Here is a 22,977-nt window from a genome sequence, read left to right as displayed (position 1 = left end):
CCTTATAAAGCCCTCTCCCATGCAAGGGAGGAGGTTCTATCACTTAAGACATTATCCAATCTCTAAGTAGTAACCTCCCACAGATCTCCTCCCCTCCTCTAGCATCATAATCCCCTTATCGTGTACACAGTTTTCCCCGAGTTTTGGATGTACCCTAAATACTTGGGGTACATCCACAAATCCAACATCCCCAGATAGCTCTATTCTGGGGGACCAACATACTTAAAAATTAGCCCATTCGGATGAAGCGTTCGGGAGTTATGGGACTTTGAAGTTTGGACCGACCGCAGAGGTAAAGTATCCGAAAACAGTTCCATGTATTCTGGCCCTGCGGTCGGTCACAAACAGGCGAATGCAAAGGGGTGAAATATTACTGCTAAGTGGCCTGACTGGGATTCGGATGAATCCCCTAGTTTGTGGGGTTCTTTCTACCGAACGGCGGGCCGTTCGGTAGTTTCCCCACGAAGTATTAGGAGTCTGGAGGTCTCAGCGGTGTTTGCCTAGTCAAGTGTCCGATTTTGGTTCCAGACACTCGACGGCAAAACACCGCTGTTCGGCAGTTTAAGATGGCCGCCGCCACGTGTTCGCATCCCGAATGGCGGCCACCCAGAGAACAAAGACCACACTGCAGGAATAGGTAATTACCCGTTTGCAACATTGTTGCAAACGGTAATTGAAGGCACACTTTACACGGGGTGGTCTGGTTGTTCGGTAGTTTCATTCCCTTGTTTTATTTGAATGATTCTACCGAACAACTAGAGGAATACAATTCTTTACATACATTTAACTGTCATTATAACCGGATACCATGATTTCGATACATGTTCATACACATTAAACCAGCCATATGACCAAATACCCTTATTCTCATACATGTCGTGGGACAGCCCGGTACCAATCCGCTACAAAGCGCTTCCAATTTTGCAACAAACTTTGAAAAATGTCCTTCATGACCCCAAAATAGCAGCTATTACCCCACTAATTATAAATTATATCCCTATATGTTGTGTTTTTGCAAGTATTTATCCAATTGCAGTTTAAACATTTGTATGGACTCTGATAAAACCACCTCTTCAGGCAGAGAATTACATATCCTTATTGATCTTACTGTAAAAAAAAAACCTTTTCTTTGCCTTAGATGAAATCTCTTTTCTTCCAGCCTAAATGTGTGACCTCATGTCCTATGTATAGCCCTGTTTATGAATAGATTTCCAGATAGTTGTTTGTTTGTACTGGCCCCGAATATATTTGTATAATGTTATCATATCCCCTCTGAGATGACGTTTTTACAAACTAAAGAGATTTACATTTTTTAACCTTTGTTCATAACCAAAATGCTCCATTTCTTGTATCAATTTTGTAGCTCGTCTCTGTACTTTTTCTAGTGCCATGATATCCTTCTTTAGATCAGGTGCCCAAAATTGCACAGCATTTTCAAGGTGTGGTCTTACCAGCGATATATAAAGAGGCAAAATAATATTTTCATCCCAAGAATTTATGCCCCTATTTATGCATGACAAAACCTTCCTGGCCTTAGCAACTGCAGATTGACATTGCATATTACTACCTAATTTGTTGTCTATAACAATTCCCAAATCCTTTTCGTGTGTGGTTATCCCTAATTCACTACCATTTAGGGTGTAAGTTGCTTGGGCATTCTTGACCCCAAAGTGCAACTTTGCATTTCTCTACGTTAAATTTCATCTGCCATTTTAGTGCCCAATCCCCCAATCTATCCAAATCCCTCTGCAGCAAAGCAATATCCTGCTCACATTTTATTACTTTACAAAGTTTTGTGTCATCTGCAAACACTGAAACATGGCTTTCAATGCCTTTTTCAAGATCGTTTATAAATATGTTAAATAGAAGCAGTCCCAAAACTGAACCCTGAGGGACACCACTTACCACTTTTGTCCAGCCTGAACATTTACCATTGATGACAACTCGTTGTACTCTATCCTTAAGCCAATGTTCTACCCAAGAACAAGAATATTCATCTAGACCAATTTCTTTTAGTTTGAAGACTAACCTATTGTGAGGAACCGTTTAAAATGCCTTGGCAAAATCCAAGTAGATCACATCCACTGCAACAGCCTGATCTATACTTCTACTTGCTTCTTTGTAGAATGCAATTAGGTTAGTTTGACTTGACCTATGCTTCATAAAACCATGCTGATTATTGCTAATAACACAGTTCTTCCCAATGAATTCCTGAATATTATTCATTAATAGCCCTTCAAATATTTTCCCAGTCACAGAAGTTAAGCTCACAGGTCTATAATTTCCAGGCAAGGATTTTTAACTCTTTTTAAATAGAGGAACGACATCTGCCTTCCTCCAATCCTCCGGTACAATACCTGAAACAAAAGAATCTTGAAAAATTAAATACAGAGGTTCACTAATTTCCCCACTTAGCTCCTTCAGTACTCGTGGGTAAATACCATCAGGCCCCGGAGCTTTATTTACATACATTTTCTTTAACTGCTGTAGCACCTTGTCTCGAGTCATCCAATCACAAGTTTTCTGCAAGTTTTCTGCAGCAATCACTTGCCATAGGATCCTCATTAATACATACTGAAGAAAAATAGTTATTAAAAATGTCTGCCTTTTCCTGGTCTTCATTAGCTAATCGACCCATCTTTGTTTCCAGTGTACCTATACTTTCATTTTTAGTTTTTTTTAGAATGTACTTGAAAATAATTTTGGGTTTGGTTTTGCATTCTTTGCCAATTTCTCATTTCTCTTTTTGCAAGCATTATTGGCTTCCTTATATCTTATATAGGATGCCTCTGATTTGTCCGATTTAAATGCTTCTCTACTAAGCCACATTAGTCTCAGTTTGTTTCTTTTATATTTATTACCCAATAGTACATACTGAGAAATGTACCTTTCTAATATTTGTTTGAATAGTTTCCATTTATCCCTAGTGTTTTTTTACTTAGGCATTTATGCCAGTTGATATGTTGTAGAGCTGTCCTAATCTTATTGAAATTGGCTTTTTAAATTCTACGTTTAAGTATACCCCATGTGCTTTTGCTTTTTTGAGTTTATTTTAAAAATGACCATATTGTGATCACTATTTCCCAAATGCTTCCCTACTTGAATGTTGGTCAAAAGATCAACATTGTTTGTTATAACAAGATCCAGACAATCATCCTTTCTAGTTGGTGCTGTCACGTATTCATCCGCTTATAAAAATGTGGTTAATGGCATTTACTGTCCACACAGGAAAAGTTGTGCCGAGCAGCAACCAAATCCACAGAAGGGTTAATGCTAAGCAGCAATTATGCAAATGGAACCTGGTAACTGCCTTTGGGGTCAAAGGCCGGTTACAGCCTATCAGGTCTAAAAGAGGGGTATTTAGGCCCAGTTCTCATCCTGCTCAGTGACCTGTCGTGGTTTCCCTTGTGGTTGTCCGACAGCGCGTTATTGATTCTGGTTATTTGACTTTGGCATTGTTTTTGACTTCCCTGTTTTCTGGCATCCCGGACTCCTGGCTTTTCCATATCGTTGTGTCTCTTTCTGTTTCCCTTGACCTCGGCTATTCCTGACTATTCTTTGGTACGTTAGTCATGCCATTCTAAGGTCCAGTATACGTTACCTATCAGTCCTCTGTGTTACACAATTCAGTCCTCTGTGTTACACAATTTGCAGCTTTCCCAATTTGCTCTAACAGCTGTTCTTCCTCATTAATATTTACATTAGGTGGTTTATAACATATCCCAACCAAAAATTAATCTTCCTTTGTTTGCCCCAAGCAGATATCTACCCATAAAGCTTCTCCACATTTTCCTCGTCACACTCCACATGCTTAAGATTTGACTTTAACTCATGGTTGACATACAAACATACCCCACCGCCCTTCTTGTTTTTCCTATCTTTCATAAATAATGTGGGCAGTTAACTTAAATGGGTACAATCATGTGTCTCATCTCACCATATTTCTGTTATGCCCAGGGCCGGTGCAAGGATTTTTGCCGCCCAAGGCAAAAAAAAAATTACTCCCCCCCCCTCCACTAGTGGTCCTTACTCTCCCCCCCTCCACTAGTGGTTCTTACTCCCACCTCCCCTCCCCTGGTTGTCCTTACTCCCCCCCTCCCCTGGTTGTCCTTACTCCCCCCCTCCACTAGTGGTCCTTACTCTCCCCCCCTACACTAGTGGTCCTTACTCCCCCCCCTTCCCTAGTGGTCCTTACTCCCCCCCTCCCTTCATGGTCCCCCCTCCCTCCATGGTCCTTACCCCCCCCCCCCTCCCTTCATGGTCCTTACCCTCCTATCTGCCTATGTAGCGTGGACAGCGTTGGACAGGAACTTCTGTTTCCTGTACCCGGCCGCCGGCGGACTGAAGGGAAGTGCTCACTCAGCGAGCACTTCCTGTCATTCCGCCGGTGGCTGGGTACAGGAAACAGAGGTTCCTGTCCCGTGTTCCACGCCGCCCGGCCACGCTACATTGAGAGACCGGCAGGAGGGAGCGCTCTGCGCCTCCTTCCTGCCGGTCACTCAAACCTGGCCGTCCTCCACACAGCTTTGCTGCGCCGCCTGGGGCTTGCTAAAGCGCTCAGGCGGCGCAGCATGAGGAGCCGCAGCGGGGACTCCGGACACAGGGATCCGGCGCCCCCTGCTAAGGTGCGCCCTAGGTGGCTGCCTAGGTTGCCTTACAGGTGGCGCCGGCCCTGGTTATGCCTATTATATCATATTGTCTAGTGTATGCTATTGGCTCTAGTTCCCCCATTTTGTTATATAGGCTCCTTGCATACACTTAATATTATCATGAGTCATTTGTACTTTTTGTGAATTTTCATCAATATTACATACCTCCTCTGTTCTTAGCATGCCCCTCCCCCATCTCCACTGCCCTTATACGGAGCTAAAGCCCATCTCCTTGCTATCCTATCTCCATTTTCTAGATTGCTTTGACATCTCCTCCAACTTTCTAGCCATCCTATTCGTCAGCACAGCAGGCCCTCTTCCGTTTAGGTGCAATCCATCACAAGCGCAAAATCGGTCCAGTGCTCTAAAAACCCCAAACCCTCTTTCCTGCACCAAGACTTCAGCCATGCATTTACCTCTGTAATCTCCCACTGCTTTTCTGCTGTAGTGCGCGGCACAGGTAATATTTTTGAAACTATTACCTTTGTGGTCCTTTTTATTTAGCTTACTTCCTAGTTCCCTGGTCTCATTCTTTAGGACCTTCCATTTTCCTCTGACCTTGTCATTGGTACCAATATGGACCATGACAGCTGGGTCATCCCCAGCTTCTCCCAATAATCCCTCCACTCTGTCGGCAACACGCAGGACCCGAGCACCTGGGAGACAGCAAACTGTCCGGTTGAAACGATCAGAGTGAAAGATTACCATATCTACTCTATTAATAATAGAGTCCCCTACCACCACAACCTGTCTAGCCTTCCTTACCCTCTCAACCCCACCAGTACTAGAGGAGCTGTTCCCACGGCTGTTAGAAGGAACAGCTTCCTGCAGTACAGCTACTCCTGAGCTGATGCTCCAAACATCTTCACTCAAACGGGCAAATCTGTTAGGCTGCACATGATCAGGACTAGCTAAACCTTTCCTCTTCCCTCCCCCTGCTTCCTCGCCTCACTGTTATTCAGCTATGTGCCTGCTCACAAACTGTCTCATCTCCTCCCACTCCACTACCTGCACCCACTAAACTCTGCTCAGTGAGCAGCAGACTACTCTCAAGATTGTCAGTCTCCCTCAGTGTTGCAATTTGGCTCTCCAGATCTCCAATCTGAGCTTCCAGAAAAGCCACTCTCTCACACCCACCACAGAGGTATGGACCCTGGACAGATTCATCCAGGCATGCATGCATACATGCAGCAGGGTGGGCACTGAGTAAAACTATATCTATTATTTGTACCTTTCTTTTTTATGCACTTATAAAATATTCTTACCATACAATACAAGACAAAAAAAAGAAAAAAAAAAAAGAAATTTGTTTGTGTACAAATATTAACCATTTATTCCATCTGTGTGATGTGATATTATTAAAATTCAGAGTAACTCCTTCTTCCATCCTTAATTGGAAAGTTATCTGACTTTTAACATATAGCCATGCTGATTTCTCCAATGTCTTGCCAAAGAGATTTTAGCTGCTATTTAGATGTGGATGAGTCAATCTTTAGTTATTTTATTCATTTTAGGCCACATAAGATGTAATATTGAAGACTTCAAATCTTATTTTATTTGTGGAAGATCTAATTCCTTTAACAGGTTCTAAAACTTTAATCTGAGTATTTGAAAATGTTATCATATCCAAATTATTTCTGTCCTGGAACTTCTTCCAGAAATTTGTAAGATTATCTACTAGTAAATTTGAACCTGTTGCTCTGATTCTTTTATCCTTATTATCAATCCGTAGCATTAAATCAAAATTTCTGGGTTTCAGTTTTTCTATTTCATGCCAATCTTTGTTAAAGAGTTTATGCTTACACCACTTAATTAAATGTAGTATCATAGAAACATCATGTTACATTGTAATAACAGAGAGGCTCATGCCAACCTTCATAATACTTTTTGAAAGCACAAAAACACAAATTCTAGTTTTGATTTTATTACTGAACCCATTATTCTGGCGGATGGTATGGTATTTAGCACCATAATCTTGTTTATAAAGTAATTTTTTATACCATAAGAGTTCAGCACCTCGGACAATAATTTCCAACTGACCCTGTCAAATGCTTTCTCAGCATCAAGGAACAGATTCAGTAAATGAAAATAATCTCTTATAGACATATCTAGGGATAATAAGTTTCCTGATGTTTTGAGTTGATGATGTTCCAGCTACAAATCCTACTTGGTGTTTATTAACCAGTACGGGAACAATATGTTTCAATTTGGCAGCCAAAATAGAAGCGTAGATCTTGGTATCACCGTAAATAAGCGAAATGGGATAATAATTGGCTATTTCTGTTGGCATTTAATTTTGTTTAATGATAGGGGTTATATTTGCTTGTAACTAGTGATGTCGCAAACACAAAATTTTCGGTTCGCGAACGGCGAACGCAAACTTCCGCAAATGTTCGCGAACCGGGCGAACCGCCATAGACTTCAATGGGCAGGCGAATTTTAAAACCCACAGGGATTCTTTCTGGCCACAATAGTGATGGAAAAGTTGTTTCAAGTGGACTAACACCTGGACTCTGGCATGCCGGAGGGGGATCCATGGCAAAACTCCCATGGAAAATTACACAGTTGATGCAGAGTCTGGTTTTAATCCATAAAGGGCATAAATCACCTAACATTCCTAAATCACAATGGATATGGATTGACACCTGACATATGACATATTGACACCTTGACATATGGATTGACACCTGTCCTCAGAGACCCTGATACACACTGACACAGAGCAGAATAGGGACTGTTCCCCTTACATAGGGTCACTTGGCAGATATGGATTGACACCTATCCTAAGGATCCCTGATACACACTGACACAGAGCAGAATAGGGACTGTTCCCCCTACATAGGGTCACTTGGCAGATATGGATTGACACCTGTCCTCAGGGACCCTGATACACACTGGGGGGGCACACCTACTGTCCTCCCCCCCGCCCCACCCCTGCGCGGTGGGTGGGGGCCATAAATCACAATGGGGGGGAGACCTACTGTCCTCCCCCCGCCCCCACCCCTGCACGGTGGGTGGGGGCCATAAAAATAATGAGGGGGGGACCTACTCTCCTCCCCCCGGCCCCTACCCCTGCTCGGTGGGTGGGGGCCATAAATCACAATGGGGGAGGACAGTAGCGCCCCCACCCCTGCGCGGTGGGTGGGGGCCATAAAAAAAATGAGGGGGGAACCTACTGTCCTCCCCCCGGCCCCCACCCCTGCGCGGTGGGTGGGGGCCATAAAAATAATGAGGGTGGGGGACCTACTGTCCTCCCCCCTGGCCCCCACCCCTGCGCGGTGGGTGGGGGCCATAAAAATAACGAGGGGGAACCTACTGTCCTTCCCCCCCGGCCCCCACCCCTGAGCAGTGGGAGGGGCCCTAAAAAAATTACCCCCCCAATCAAAGGTGACTAGGAGTCCCCAAGCCCCTAGTCACCCACCCCCCCACCCCCAAAAAAGTTACCCACTACCTACCCCCCTCACCCTAAAAAAATAGTGAAGGGGGAATAAAATAACTAACCTGTAAAGAAAAATTCAACTTACCATTTGACGTCTTCTTTTTTCTAAAATCTTCTCTTTTCAGCCCCAAAAAAGGCCAAATAAAAAGCCATAAGAACCTACGCAATTTAAAAAATAAATAAATAAAAAAAAAACGAGCGCAAAAAAAAAGAATCAATCTTCACCCATGGAGGGCTCCGCACAGACTGAGCTCTGCAGGGCGGGGGAAGGCTTATAAAGCCTTGCCACCCCCTGCAATTAGGCTAAGAACACTCTGATTGGCTGGTTTAAGCCAATCAGAGTGCTCTTTGTCATTTTACACAGCATGGGAAAATTCCAAAGAACTTTCCCACGCTGTGTAAAATGACACAGAGCACTCTGATTGGTTAGATTCCAAGCCCACCAATCACAGTGCTCTGTGTCATTTTACATAGCGTGGGAAAGTTCTTTGGAATTTTCCCACGCTATGTAAAATGACAAAGAGAACTTTGATTGGTGGGCTTGGAATCTAACCAATCAGAGTGTTTTGTGTAATTTTACACAGGGTGGGAAAGTTCTTTAGAATTTTCCCACGCTGTGTAAAATGACAAAGAGCACTCTGGCTTAAACCAGCCAATCAGAGTGTTCCTAGCCTAATTGCAGGGCGTGGCAAGGCTTTATAAGCCTTCCCCCGCCGTGCAGAGCTCAGTCTGCGCGGAGCCCTCCATGGGTGAAGATGGATAATTTTTTTATTTTTTTTTTAAATTGCGTTGGTTCTTATGGCTTTTTATTTGGCCTTTTTTGGGGCTGAATAAAGAAGATTTTAGAAAAAAGAAGACGTCAAATGGTAAGTAGAATTTTTCTTTACAGGTTAGTTATTTTATTCCCCCTTCACTATTTTTTAGGGTGATGGGGGTAGGTAGGGGGTAGCTTCTTTTGGGGTGGGGGGTTGGGAGACTAGGGGCTTGGAGACCCCTAGTCACCTTTGATTGGGGGGGGATTTTTATTTAGGGCCCCCACCCACCACTCAGGGGTAGGGGCTGGGGAGACAGTAGGTCCCCCCTCATTATTTTTATGGCCCCCGCGCACCGCGCAGGGGTGGGGGCGGGGGAGGACAGTAGGTCCTCCCCCATTGTGATTTATGGCCCCCACCCACCGCGCAGGGGTGGGGGCTGGGGGGAGGACAGTAGGTCCCCCCTCATTATTTTTATGGCCCCCACCCACCGCGCAGGGGTGGGGGTGGGGGGAGGACAGTAGGTCCCCCCCATTGTAATTTATGGCCCCCACCCACCGTGCAGGGGTGGGGGCGGGGGGGAGGACAGTATGTTTCCCCCCCAAGTGACCCTATGTAGGGGGAACAGTCCCTATTATGCCTCGTGTCAGTGTCTGGGGGGATATCTGCAGTAACACAGGGTGTCTGGGGGGAGTATCTGCAGTAACACAGGGTGTCTGGGGGGAGTATCTGCAGTAACAGGGTGTCTGGAGGGAGTATCTGCAGTAACACAGGGTGTCTGGAGGGAGTATCTGCAGTAACACAGGGTGTCTGGAGGGAGTATCTGCAGTAACAGAGTGTCTGGAGGGAGTATCTGCAGTAACACAGGGTGTCTGGAGGGAGTATCTGCAGTAACACAGAGTGTCTGGAGGGAGTATCTGCAGTAACACAGAGTGTCTGGGGGGAGTATCTGCAGTAATACAGAGTGTCAGGGGGGGGATCTGCTTGTAACATTTATATGCACTGAAAAAAAAATGATAAATTGAAAAGAAATAAATAAAATGGTTGCAGCTTCCGAATGAATCTAAAATGGATGCTGTCCAGTAGGTGGGAGGGTCTGCTAGGGAGGGTGTGCTGCTGATTGGCTGGAATGTGTCTACTGACTGTGGTACAGGGTCAAAGTTTACTCAATTATAAAGAATAGGGGACGGACCGAACATCGCATGTGTTCGCCCGCGGTGGCGAACGCGAACATGCTATGTTCGCAAGGAACTATTCGCCGGCGAACCGTTCAGGACATCACTACTTGTAACAATTCTTCTGGAAAGGCATCAGATATTCCTATTAGACATGTGCAATTTGTTTAGTTCCGAATGTAAATTTGGAAAAATGTCATGCAATTCGGGCATTTGGTAAAGTGCTGAATTTCCGAAGTGCTGAACCAAATTGCCGAAGTTAGGAATTGCCAAAGAGTGTAAGTGCTTTGGATTTCTGAAAAGTGGCAAAACAAGTGGTTAGGATTGGGGGTTAGGGTTAGGGTTTAGGGTTAGGGCCTGAATTACTGAAGTCCCGAATTGCCGAAGTGTCGAATTGTCGAACCAAACTGAATGCCATTGGTCCGAATTGCGGAAGCATGCTAATTTTTTTTACTTACCCGAATTTTCGAACCAAACCAAATTTTTTGCCCATGTACATCCCTAATTCCTGTATTATTAAACATTGAAACTAGGTATGGGCTAATCTTCTAAAAGTTAGAAAAACCATCGTGCCCAAGTGCTTTGTTGTTCTTAAAGCGGCACTGTTATGCCGAACTTACCTTTCCCCAATTGATTCCTCTTCTCTCCCTTTGTCAGAATCTGTTCTTCATGTCTTCCTGTCTGCTCTAGTTTTTTTTTACAACATAAGACAAAGTAGGGACTAATCCATGGGTGAAGATGGATTATTATTTACCGTTGGGTTTTTTCTTTTGGTCATTTTTTTTTTTTTTGCGCTTGGCTTTTTTATTTTATTTTCAAAGTCCGACGGGTATTATGGATTTTTATTTGGACTTTTTGGGGGCTGAAAAAAGAAGATTTTAGAAAACAGAAGACAGTTTTTATTTACAGGGATTTAGTTTTATTGTTTTTTTGGGTGGGGTGGTGACCACTAGTCACCTGGGGGGTTAACATTATCATTTAGGACCCTCAAACGCCGCTCATGGGTAGGGGCCAGGGGGGACAACAGGTCACACCCCCATTTTCATTTAGGGCCCCCACCCACCGCTCAGGGGTGGGGGCCGCGGGGGAGGACAAACCATATACATCAAGAGACAGACAGGGCCCCAAGCCACCGCCCAGGGGTGGAAGCCGGGAGGGAGGACAATAGGCGGGTGGGGCCCTAAATTATTTAGGGCCCCACCCGCCACTCAGGGGTGGGGGCCATGGGGAGGACAATAAGTCCTACCCTGCATTTTAATTTAGGAACCCCACCCGCCGCTGATGGGTGGGGGCTGGAGGGGAGGACAATAGGTCTACTTGTAGGTAGACCATATTATTGTAGCAGGAATATCATTTGATCTATTTTCTTGGATATAGAACATTTTAAGTTATTCGAATGTGTGAACATGCACAGTTTAAAACATTCAGGGTTATTCACTAAACTGGAAATTTTAACCAGCAATTTAAATGAACATTCCAGTCCTTGTAATAACTGAAGCTCATAAAGGCAGGAGTGTCTAGGTGCCATGTTACCTTCAGGGAATAAATGGTTTCTCTCAATGTTCAGCCAGTAGTAGCCTGAGAGCATCAGTTTTTAAATTAACTGGTTAATTAATAGGAATATGCAGTGTAATGATTAACTCTAATCTTGAAACAAACAAACAAACAGACTTATCATACTGCCACTGTCAGTGCCATTCAATTTCTTTGCTGTATGGATGTTTTTGTATCAATATGCCGGGGGCCTGATCTTGTTGATGCAACTGCAAGATACACTGCACACAAGTTTCCCCCATGTTGTGATGGGATTTATATTCTCCTATAAACTTGTACTCACAATTACACTATTCAAGTGTTGCCCCCTCCTTATTTCTTTGCTTGCAGATAAAGTAATTCCTTCTTTAAAGGGTGCAATGCACTCCACGCTCTCCCCCCCCCCCCTCACCACCCTCCCCCGCCCCCCCCCCCACCCCAAAAGCTCACCCTGGCTTAGAGTGCCCCACTTACGAAACATTTTACATAATAATTACCTTGAGTACAAAAATATGGAAGGCAGGGCTCCCCGGGAAGACAACCTTTTCTATTCACCTCACATAATTGATATGCTGGACAAGGATTTGGATTGCAAGGATGTGTAACTTCCTCTACAGTATTATCCAATGGACTTGATCCTACAAAAATATCATACATTAGTTTTGTGTAGCTCCATTTTAAGATACACAGACATGTAAATACATACCAAGCATAAGACAAAAAAAACATCTTGAGGCTGATTTCATTACAACTCATAGTTCTCTTTATTGGAGGAGATGTGTGGATTGCAAATAGAAAAGTAGTCAAATACTACTTTTGGTAATGTGCAAATAAATACATTTTTAAGATTCGTTTTGACAAGAATTACATTATAATTAATTTAATTAATATTTGGCATTATTTTCAACAAGACTGAGCTACTTACGCAAATAGATGTACAACGGGATGCAGTCTTCTGGTTTATCCGTAGAAGAAAGCTGTTCACAGATGCTTTCTGCAGTGTGACTGTCTGGAAATTTACTATGATCCCCACAGTTTTTGAGTATTTCCACACAATCTGTTCTTCAGAGAAGAAAAGTTAGGGGTAAAATACATTTTACTAAAATACTTAAAGTACATACAAAATATTGTAGGTGGGATCACACTTTTGAAGGGAAACTTTTTTTTTTTTTTAGAAATTACTGAATAAATCGCCAATATTTATGTAGGAAAAAGTATTTGCAGTAGTTTAGAAACACTAAGATTCTTAGTAGGATAAAAGTAGATTAACATACTCCAGCTTTTACCTTTTTGTGTGTCAAAATAAAAAAAATAAAAAAATCTATGTCTCTTTAAAGGGATTCTCTAGTGCCAGGACAACAAACCTGTTTTCCTGGCACTGTAGAATCCTGGATTGCCCTCCACTCCTTCAGTCACTTACCTGAATCCAGTGCCGTTGTCTGGATTGTGTGTTTTTTTCCCCTTATAGTGCTACGTTCTTTGTAACTGTATCAGTATCTATATATTGTACCTGGCTCTGTATATTGTATGGATATTTCTACATTGTACTCAGTTTTGTTTATTGTATAGGTATCTCTGTATTCCTTGCTTTGAATATTGTATGGATATCTTTATATTATAACTAGCTCTGAGTATTGTATGGGTAACTCTGTATCTGTTGCCATTAAGTGTGGAGTCCACGAGGTTGCCACAGGTTAGAAGATGATGGCAACATAGTTAAAGGGTGGAGTTAAATTCTGGGGGAGGAGTCTGGCACCCTGCCATCTTAAAACATCACCAGCTGCCACTGAAAGCACTTCAGTTTGCTGAAGTGCTCTACATATCTATAGTCTGTCACAGTTGTGACATATCTCCTTTACAGTCAATCAGTTAGAGTTTTTTTTCCACATAGCTAATAGAAGCTGAAGATGGCTCATTGAGAAGCATAAAAAGCATAAAAGCGTGTATGCGTGAACACTCATAATTACTCAAGCACACAGGCTTCTAAATGAGGAGCCCCTAATCCGAGTATTTCCTATTCATGTAAAAGGAGGGGGCTTGCAAATGCTACAGACATTATAGGCTGTTTTTAGGTTTATTAGGAGTATGTCTAATAAAATAATTATGTATTACATTTTGGGGGGATTGGGGCAATGGAGTGTCCCTTTAATTATATTTTTCGGACATTGCAAGCTTGTATCTGCAAACATAGAGATAAGTGAACCTAAAATTAAAAACTCTAGAAGCTGAGAGATCACATGTTCAGTCCATTGGATACTTTTGTACACAACCAGTACAAAACAATGAGGTGACTAAACCAGGAAGTCAGAAAAACTGAGGACTGAATACCCAAACTGCAAATGTTTGATTCACTTTGAATTCTCGCTATAGAGTGATAGTGTGACTAAAATCTTGCATTTAGCTACCAATTTTGGTAGTTACATTTGTCTCTTAGTATAGTAGAATTTCACCAGTCATTTATGAGTTGCAAGCTTTGCAAAGTCGTTAAAAGTTGAGATATCCATTCCCCATAATGAAAACTCATGCAGGACATTTACTAATGTACTATTTTTCTGATGAGTGTTGCCCAAAGTTAAATGACAATATATCACACAGAGAATGCTTCCTTTTACATACAATATACATCAAGAGACAGTCAGGCAGATTGAAACAGCAAATACACTCTTTGCCCTATCCAGTTTTAACATATTTAAATAAACACTTCCTTTCCTAATATCAGTTTTTAAATACTTTCTTTATTTAAAAAAAAATGTCTCTGCCTGCATTTGATTCATATTTTCTTTGTTGAAAGTTGTGGGAAAGTTCTTATTAGAAAGTGCTTGTGATGTTACAGCAGCCAACAAAAGGCTCACACGAGCACAAGCTGTGACAGAAACCAGAAACTGTCTTCCCAGGGAGATGCAGAAGCAGTGACATTAAAATTACTAATAATAATAATCACATTTGTGGTTTTGTAATATTGTTCCTTCTGGATGTCAGAGTAACCGTTTTTAATTAAAAGAACTAAACACAGTATTTTTAATTATATAGAGAATAGTCTACACATGTAGACCCGGCTGTCGTGCTGAGGACTTATGTATGCGGATAACCCAAAACTACAACACAATCAATTAAAAAAATGTCCAGTATGCCCAACTGGGCATGTCAGACAATTATAGGTCCATCTAATTAAAAAATAACTAGTTTAGTAAAATAAAAAAATAAATAAAGGGACTCGCATAAATAACAAAGAGTTAAAATTGTGCTGCAACACAAAGAAGGGGGAGGAGCAGATAAATGTAGATAACTGAGGTAATTGAAGTATGATCAACCCTTAGAGAGATCCTCTAGACATTAAAAATGCTAATTACAAAGAATTGTAACTGATATACATTGAGTCATTTCACAGGAGAAGCAATTCACTTGAACCCACTATGGGCTACAAAGAGCTACAAAGTGTCTTTTATTATGGATACTCTAGTATAAATTGTATGCTAATTACTGAGACAGTTCTTAAAGTGATACCCAAGTGAAAATTATACAAAATAACTAAAATATATAGCACAGACCTGTGTAATGTATATATATATACATATATATATATATATATATATATATATATATATATATATATATTACAGCTGCCAACCTTAATTTTGCCCTAATTCCTCGATCTTCTTTTTTTGCTCTTCCATTTCCTCCATCCCTCCTTTTCTCTATAGTCCCTCCTACCTCGAATCTTTAGAGCAGTCACATAGGCCTGTAGCACTTTTTATTGCCATTGCCTAATCTCTCAGTGAAGTTATGTAACCAGATGCTGTGTGACTGATATAAAGTATGGGTAGGTCATGCGCTTATCGACTCTCCACTTGCAACTTTGCATGGTTCTGTGAATGGAATTCACTAAAGAGCCAGGTATAGTAAGATTGTGATGTCCTATTTTTTTTTTAATTGAGGTGTGCATGTTGCCACACCTGCTTGTGTTATTTATACTCCAGTTGCTTGGTATCGTTGTATTTGTGCGTATATGAGCTATTATATTTCATATGTTCATGAGTAGTTTGTGGTATTGTGTACCTATGAATGTCAGCTGTGTATGGGGGCTGCTTGTGTAATTGTGTGTGTGGATGGATATATCACATTGTGTGTTTTGTAGTGTGTATGTGTGGGGCTGTTTGGGATATTGTCTACGAGAGACTGCATGTGGGGTTGTGTGCATGTATACGGATTGTCAGTGGTGTTGAGTTTGTGTGGATTGTGTATTGTGTTTGTGTGTGGGCTGCTATTATTTGTATGAGGGGAGGTTATTCTACCAATGCATGTTGCATACATTATGGTGCAAGGAGGTTTCTATTACAGTCGTCTGTCATTCTGTTCATCGTAGCTATTTGCAAACCAAAGGATTTTCTATATATTAAATATGCTTATTTTAACGTAAAATTATTTATCACCATCATCTTATGTTTTACCCTGTGGTGTGATTGAAAAGAAACATCAATTCATTCAGTATGGAGTGCTCCTTACTTGCAAATGACACTTCCTCTTGATTTACTGTGGCATGGTTTAATCTGGAGAGAGCAAGCAATTGCTTTCCACATTTCAGGATGACATTTCCTAATATCGAGGACGGGAATGTTCATGAATGGCATTTTGATGCTTCCTTTCTCCCAGAGTTTCATATCATTTAATGCACCCATGTCGGATTGAGCATTGCAACTTCGGAATAGTTCTGTTGGTCTGAAAAGTAATATAGAAAGCACATGACACATAGGTATTTTTTCCCCATCTGAATATTTTATTGCGAAAAGAGGTTAGAGATAAATGCATATTTCTACAGATATACAAATAAAAATAATTCTAGATGGTAACTTGTGAAGAAATATATATGAAGGCACACATATTTTGTCTCGTATCCTAATAGCATTTGTCCCATAGAAATCAAAGGAGGATTTTTTATTGAGTAATCAGAGTAAGCAGCACACTGTTTAAATAATCCAGACCATAATGTGTGCTCAAAACTCAATCTTACAAAATAAGTGCCCCCATCCACAATACTGAAGATTCTACCTACGGTAAGATTGAATTGTCCATTATGGCAAGCATCTCAACATCTTTTTCCTGCAAATTAATCAAAAATCTTTGCAGATTTGGTTTTCTCAAATGGACACTCTAAGCATCCAAACAAGCTTAGCTTACGGAAGTGGTTTAGATATATATCATGTTTGTACAGTCTTATTGATAAATTATCTGATACATAGAAGTTATATCACGTTTGTTTCTGTTTATTCAGTTCTATCCACACCACTCCTAGCTGAGACTCACAAAGCCTCTGAACACAATTCCTGAAAAAGTCGTTTGTTTTTTTTTTGGTTTTTTTTTAAGCTTCCCTTGTATTTAAGCGCAACAGTGTTTGGCTTGGTTTGTTTAAAGTTCTAATGCGCTTGCCTATATTGTATAATTACCATAGACATAATTACCAAATACATTGACTTAAATGCAAAAAGGGAAAGAAAGACAATTAGAGTCTGCATGATCAAGTTCATTGTATTCTTTTGGTTTGAACAAGCAACACAGATTTAAATGGACACCAAAACAACTTAAGCTTTAATGAACACTAGAGTGTCAGGAATACACAATCATACATGTATTCTTGACACTATAGTTCTAAAAGGGGCACCTCTTGCCCCTGTGAAAATAGTATAAAAACACCTTATTTCCTGGGTCTTGTTGCGGCTGGCTCTGCCTTTCTCCCAGTGGGACTCAGAGCACTTTTCAATGCACACTCTTGGAATTAACCAAATCGGCAGCTGAATAGTAATAGATGTTATTATTACCCAATTGATGGTACTCAGTTTATCGACCTTGGAAGGATGAAGGGCTGAGTTAACCCTGCCACGATTTGAACCTGTGACCTTGATATTTTTTTAACAAGGTTTGTAGTCAGGGAATTTACCAACTGAACTACCTAACCCGCTTCATGAGGAATGTTCAGCACCTCCTTGCAGAGTGTACAGATGCTGAATGTCAGTGCACTGACCCAGGAAGCACCTCTAATGGCCGTCTGAGTGACTGTCACTAGAGGTGTTCCTAGGCAGTAATGTAAACACTGCTTGTCCACTGAAAAGGAAGTGTTTACACTAGAAAGCTTGCAGGGGCAGGCTATACTCACCAGAACTACATTAAGATGTAGTTGTTCAAGTATCTATAGTGTCCCCTTGGTGAAGTGAATTTGGTGTATAGTCTCACTGCTCAGTTTGCCATTTAGTATTTAAATCACTGTGTTTATGCAGCCCTAGCCACAACTGCCCTGGCTGTGACTTACACAGGCTCCCTGCATACTTCCTGAAAATAGAGATCATTTTTAAACTTCCTTCATTCCACAGTGTGTTTCACTTAGAATGTCTTATCTCTTGCTGTGTTAATAGCTTACTGGAGTCTGCAGGAGCCTCCTGTGTGGGATTAAAGTTTAAGTAACAGAGCAGAAGATAATAACTCTAAACACACTGTGCTCTCAGATCTGACTGAAAATTAACAAATTTTGTTCATGTTGGCAGTGCGAGTTATTGTTAATGTGTAAAAACCCATACCCACTGGAGAATGGTTCAGTTAAAAATAACTTGATCATGCAGAAACTCATTATTTTTCTTTCCTTTTTCTTCATGTTCAGACAATGTATTTCATATACCTTTTGATGGTAATTATGCTATTATAAGCAAGTGCTGTTTCAGTCCATCCTCTCTGAAAAAGTAATAATATGAAACACATTAAAGTTTTGACTTAATATTGTTGGATAAGCTTTTCAAATTATTTACTATTTTTGAATACACTTAAAAAAATGTATTTCTAAATATCAAACTATCACAAAATATATCATACATAAAAATACATTAATATATCAAATCTAAATACTACAAAATGTAAATATGTTTCATAATAATAAATAATTTAAAAAGTTTGTCCAAGACTTTGAAAAGCTAATGCAACAATATGAAAATGAAAGCTTAGTTTGTTAACTTGGACCTTGGAAGTTTCCTTACCTAGTTCAGTTATGTTGCAATATGAATTCAGCATCGGAGTTGGAGAAAGAATCTCATAGTACGCTTTCTATATGCTGTTCCCTTCTAGTGTAAGGAACTTACCATAAACACTATTTTTGTTTCTAGATAATTCTATGATGCATATTGTGATTAATAAGTTCAGTTGGCTTTTGTGTTACTTGTTATTACCAATGTTCTAAAACAGTGCGTTGCTGACAAGACTATTTACCTGTTATTAAAGTTGGTACAGTAAGTGAGATTCCGACAGCCCAGCTGACATGGTTCCCTCACATCTGCAAGGCAAGTTAACATCGACACCTCCAATGGATTATATTCACAGATGCTATCGAAGTCTTGCCAGCTATGGGTGTTTCCCCAGCTTGTGCTGTATAATTTAGTGCACAGTTCCCTGTTTTAAAACGGCAAATCATTAGAAAGTTTATATACATTGTTAGCTTGCATCATAAATACCCTTATACAACCACAGCTTTTAAATAAGTATATGAGCCGAAATGATAACATTTACAGGTTAACACTAGACTTGGGCACTGCCTCAGTTTTTGTTTCGTCTGAATACATACGGACAAAAACATCTTTAGCTTTGTCTGAACTAGGCTATAAATTTCCCATGCAATGCAATTTGAGTCAGAGCCCTCTTATTGGTTGGTTTCTAAGCCAACCAATTAGAGTGCTCTTACAGGTAAATCTCAAGACTGAGAGGTAAATAAATCAATATATTACGTGCCCCACCCTTTATTGGCTTAGTGACTGGGCAGCCATAACTGCCCAGTCGCTTGGCCTTTTTTTAGTAACAATGAGTAGACTCTGTTTAATATACATGCCTCTACTAGCAGTACAGCAGTTTGGGGCAAAAGGGATGATTTAACTTCCCTTATTCTAATATGGGGGGTCATACTGACCCCCACAAGCCTAGGGTGAGGGAGGCATGTGGGAATTTAGGAAGTGGCAGTAGTGTAGGTCCCTTCTTGTAACTAAACTAAACTAGGAACAAATGAAAGAATGAATGATTTGCACAGACAAAATTTCATCCAACAAGCAATTCGTCCTTTGTTTCATTCATAGGAATTTTCATTAGTCTGTTCATCTTTCAGGCGAAAACATAGTCCAAAAACGATTGCTCAAATCTAATTCACACCCAATAAAAGCATAAACACAAATACTGTGGGCAGCACAGACCATTGTATTTATAACATGGATGGTGTATGAATATGAGCAGATGGTACTGTGATTTCACTATGCTCACTATTGTAATGAAATTAAATTGCCCCCCAAAAAAACAAGTTTAGTCATAGTGCCAAAAGAGATTACCTATAGTTTGACAGCAATGCTTAAGCCCCTAATAATATGCCATACTATTACAAAAATACCTTCTATTTTTTAATTTACATTAATGGTAAATGTGATAAATTGTCTATTACACTCTAACACCTAACCACGCACGTATCACTGCAACAGAAGCAAAAAAGATTTTCAGAAGACAACGTTTTCGTACCTACATACTGACGAGCTTGCTTTTGAACAGCAATGTAACTTGGCTCCATCAAGTCCTGTTGAAGGTGGAGGAGCTACAGTAGCCCCTGGATGAGCAGACCTTGAACTCTCCAGGAAGCACTGCCAGAGAGGATCCTGGGGAAGGGGCATTGTTTTACACCCTTCAATAAGGCTGTCCACAATCTCAGTCTCTGTCTTCTTAGACATTAGAATCCTTTTGCAAGCTGCCTGGCAGCTATGATCCTCTGCCCTATCACAGCAGTATAAGCCTTAAAAAAGAAAACAACAAAATACAAGAATAATGTAAATAAGGATACATACAGGCATATATGACAAGTCCTAAATAGGGAGAAGAATAAAGGATCCTAATGTGATACATTAGCAAAGACCTTTATTAAGAAAAATAAAATCTTCTCGTTAAAGCAAAAGTGCAATATGTATATAACAAAATAAAATGTCAAATATGCCCAGTAACTTAGATAAAAAGAAATACATCTAAGTAATACACTGCACAAGTTGTAGAATAGTGTGTACAAAAATGTAGCATTATAAGAGAACACACTGAATGGCATTTATATATTAATATTCTATATAAAGTAGTTCAAAGTTTGTTGTTCTAAATGTTATAGCTTTCACTAGAATAAAAAGACGTGGCATCACTACTAAGATGCAGTGACAGCGCCAACATCTATGAAACATCCAGTGTACATCAAACCGTCTGGCCATGAAAAGAAGGGTTTTGTATGTGTTTCCTACAATTAACATTAATTTATTTTATGAGACATCTGTAACATTTGTGATATAGCACCTTGTTACTTAATAATCATTCTAGGTTTTGTCAAACTTTTCACAAAACTGTGGAGATCCATAACTTGGCAGAGAGCCAACTTGGCATTGATGATGTAATGGTTATGATGTTCAATCCGTTCAGAACAGCCAAATCAATTTTAGCCCTTTCATAAAAACTGAAGCGAAGCAGTAAGCCAATCTCTATGCTCTCCAACTTCCATGGCACTGTTTGTGTGCTTTTTATTATTTTTGGCATTTTTACAGCGCCAACAGACCCTGCTGAAAGTTACTTGCAGGAAGGGATAGCAACCAAACAAGGTGGGACTGTAGTAGAACTGGAGGTGAGAGGGGTGTGCATCCCTTTAGACGAGAGCAAGAGACAGATTTGTGAGATAAAAGTTACTCTAGTAGGCCATACGATTTCCAGAAGAGAGAGAGGGACTAATGGAGACCAAAAAATATTACCACAATAATAATACCACACTCGGACACATACACTATGTGTCAAAAAAATGAATTATGTAGTAATGCAAAATTAATTATTAAATTCATATCTTTGGAAAAATCAAGAAAATTATCAAGAAAGTCAAAACAAATAGTGCCTAATGAGAGCTCAATATACAGAATGGTGCACAACCAGAAATTACACATGATATAGTGTACAATAGCCTATCTTACAAAAAGTTCATATTATGTGCAAACCTCCAATATACACCCCTCCATAGTAAGATCATATTAAGTGATGATCAATAGTTCATACAGAGTCCGGTGGATCCACTAAGTGCATTAGACTATATAGTTGTGATACTCCACTCTAACTGATAAATTAGTGTGTTCTAGGCAGTCTGATTAGACAAAAAACAGGAAGAAAAGAAGAAAAAAAGATAAAGTAAAAAATTAAAAAAAGTTTAAAAAAAACTGAAAAAAATGAAAAAACATGAACAAGTAGGGTTAATGGAAAAAACAATTAGATTGAAAATGATGTAGATTAAAAAAATGGTTGGATCTCACCATAAATAACTGTGGATGTGGGTATAAGGTCCAGGGCCTTCGAAGGGACATGTGTCCCCAGCGCGCAACCCAGGCTTCAGACAAGGAGACAGAGACCGGAAGGAGACTGGATACCATCATTTACAAACAGGCTTTTAACCTCATCATAGAAAACAGGGAGTCTCACTGGTCTGTGCTATATCTACCAGCAATTAATTGAACTCTGAACTGCGCCATATGCACTGTATCATATGTAATTTCTGATTGTGCACCATATATTGAGCTCTCATTAGACCTTGAGCTCTCATTAGACCTTCGGCCTCATGCACTATTTGTTTTGACTTTCTTGATCATTTTCTTGATTTTTCCAAAGATATGAATTTAATAATAGATTAATTTTGCATCACTACATCATTTCATTTTTTGACACATAGTGTATGTGTATGAGTGCAGTATTAATATTGATTGGTTTGTATATTAAGTTGAGGTCTTTATGGGGGCAACCTCTAATACCTGCACCACCCTTTAGTAGAGTGCCAACACATTTGCAATAATTGGTTATAAGAGTCTAATGGAGGTAGGCTGTTCCATAGAAACAGAGCTGCCTGTGAGAAGTCCTGCAAGCTCAGGTTAGCAGTAAGGGTGCGAACAGCGGACAGGAGAAGGTCGATGGCAGAGCGGAGAGCCGCTAAAGAAGCATACCTACAAATCAGTGAAGAAATATAACAGGGGCTAGAGTTGTTTAGAGCGTTATAGGTATAGGTTAGTATTTTTAATTGACTCCTATAAGATACAGGAAGTCAACGTAAGGATTGATAGAGGGGAGAGGTGTGAGAGGAGCGCATAAAGACATCCAGCATCAGCTATCTCCCCATAGGATAGCATTGATTGAATGCTTTCCTGTGAGGAAGCCTAATGGGGGTGGAGGTGTGAGAGAGGGAAAGGCAGAGGGAGCTATACTGCCAGGAATAGCAGCTTTGTATTCCTGGCACTTATAGTACACCTTTAATACCTTTGCCAAGAGATGCACTATAAAGAGAAAACAGAAGGGGACCAAGAATAAAGCCTTGAGGGACTCTAACCAAGACAAGACAAGGGGCATAGGTATCATTAGAAAAGGAA

General features: G+C 40.5%; 1 protein-coding gene across 1 annotated transcript in view; it reads right to left on the bottom strand.

Moving 5' to 3' along the window:
* Positions 1 to 22,977, bottom strand: part of RECK (reversion inducing cysteine rich protein with kazal motifs) — a 203,355-nt gene that overhangs the window by 68,839 nt on the left and 111,539 nt on the right. Inside the window, exons 9-13 of the mRNA XM_063451924.1 lie at positions 20,078 to 20,345; positions 18,794 to 18,973; positions 16,052 to 16,264; positions 12,474 to 12,610; positions 12,046 to 12,186 (exon numbers count right to left, since the gene is read on the bottom strand). Coding sequence (XP_063307994.1) covers positions 12,046 to 12,186; positions 12,474 to 12,610; positions 16,052 to 16,264; positions 18,794 to 18,973; positions 20,078 to 20,345 — 939 coding nt within the window. The remainder of the gene's footprint in view (positions 1 to 12,045; positions 12,187 to 12,473; positions 12,611 to 16,051; positions 16,265 to 18,793; positions 18,974 to 20,077; positions 20,346 to 22,977) is intronic.

The sequence above is a fragment of the Pelobates fuscus genome, chromosome 4, assembly GCF_036172605.1.
Source record: "Pelobates fuscus isolate aPelFus1 chromosome 4, aPelFus1.pri, whole genome shotgun sequence".
NCBI classification, from domain to species: domain Eukaryota; kingdom Metazoa; phylum Chordata; class Amphibia; order Anura; family Pelobatidae; genus Pelobates; species Pelobates fuscus.
The sequence above is the reverse complement of the archived record's forward strand: the minus strand, read 5'-3'. Positions and strand labels throughout refer to the sequence as shown.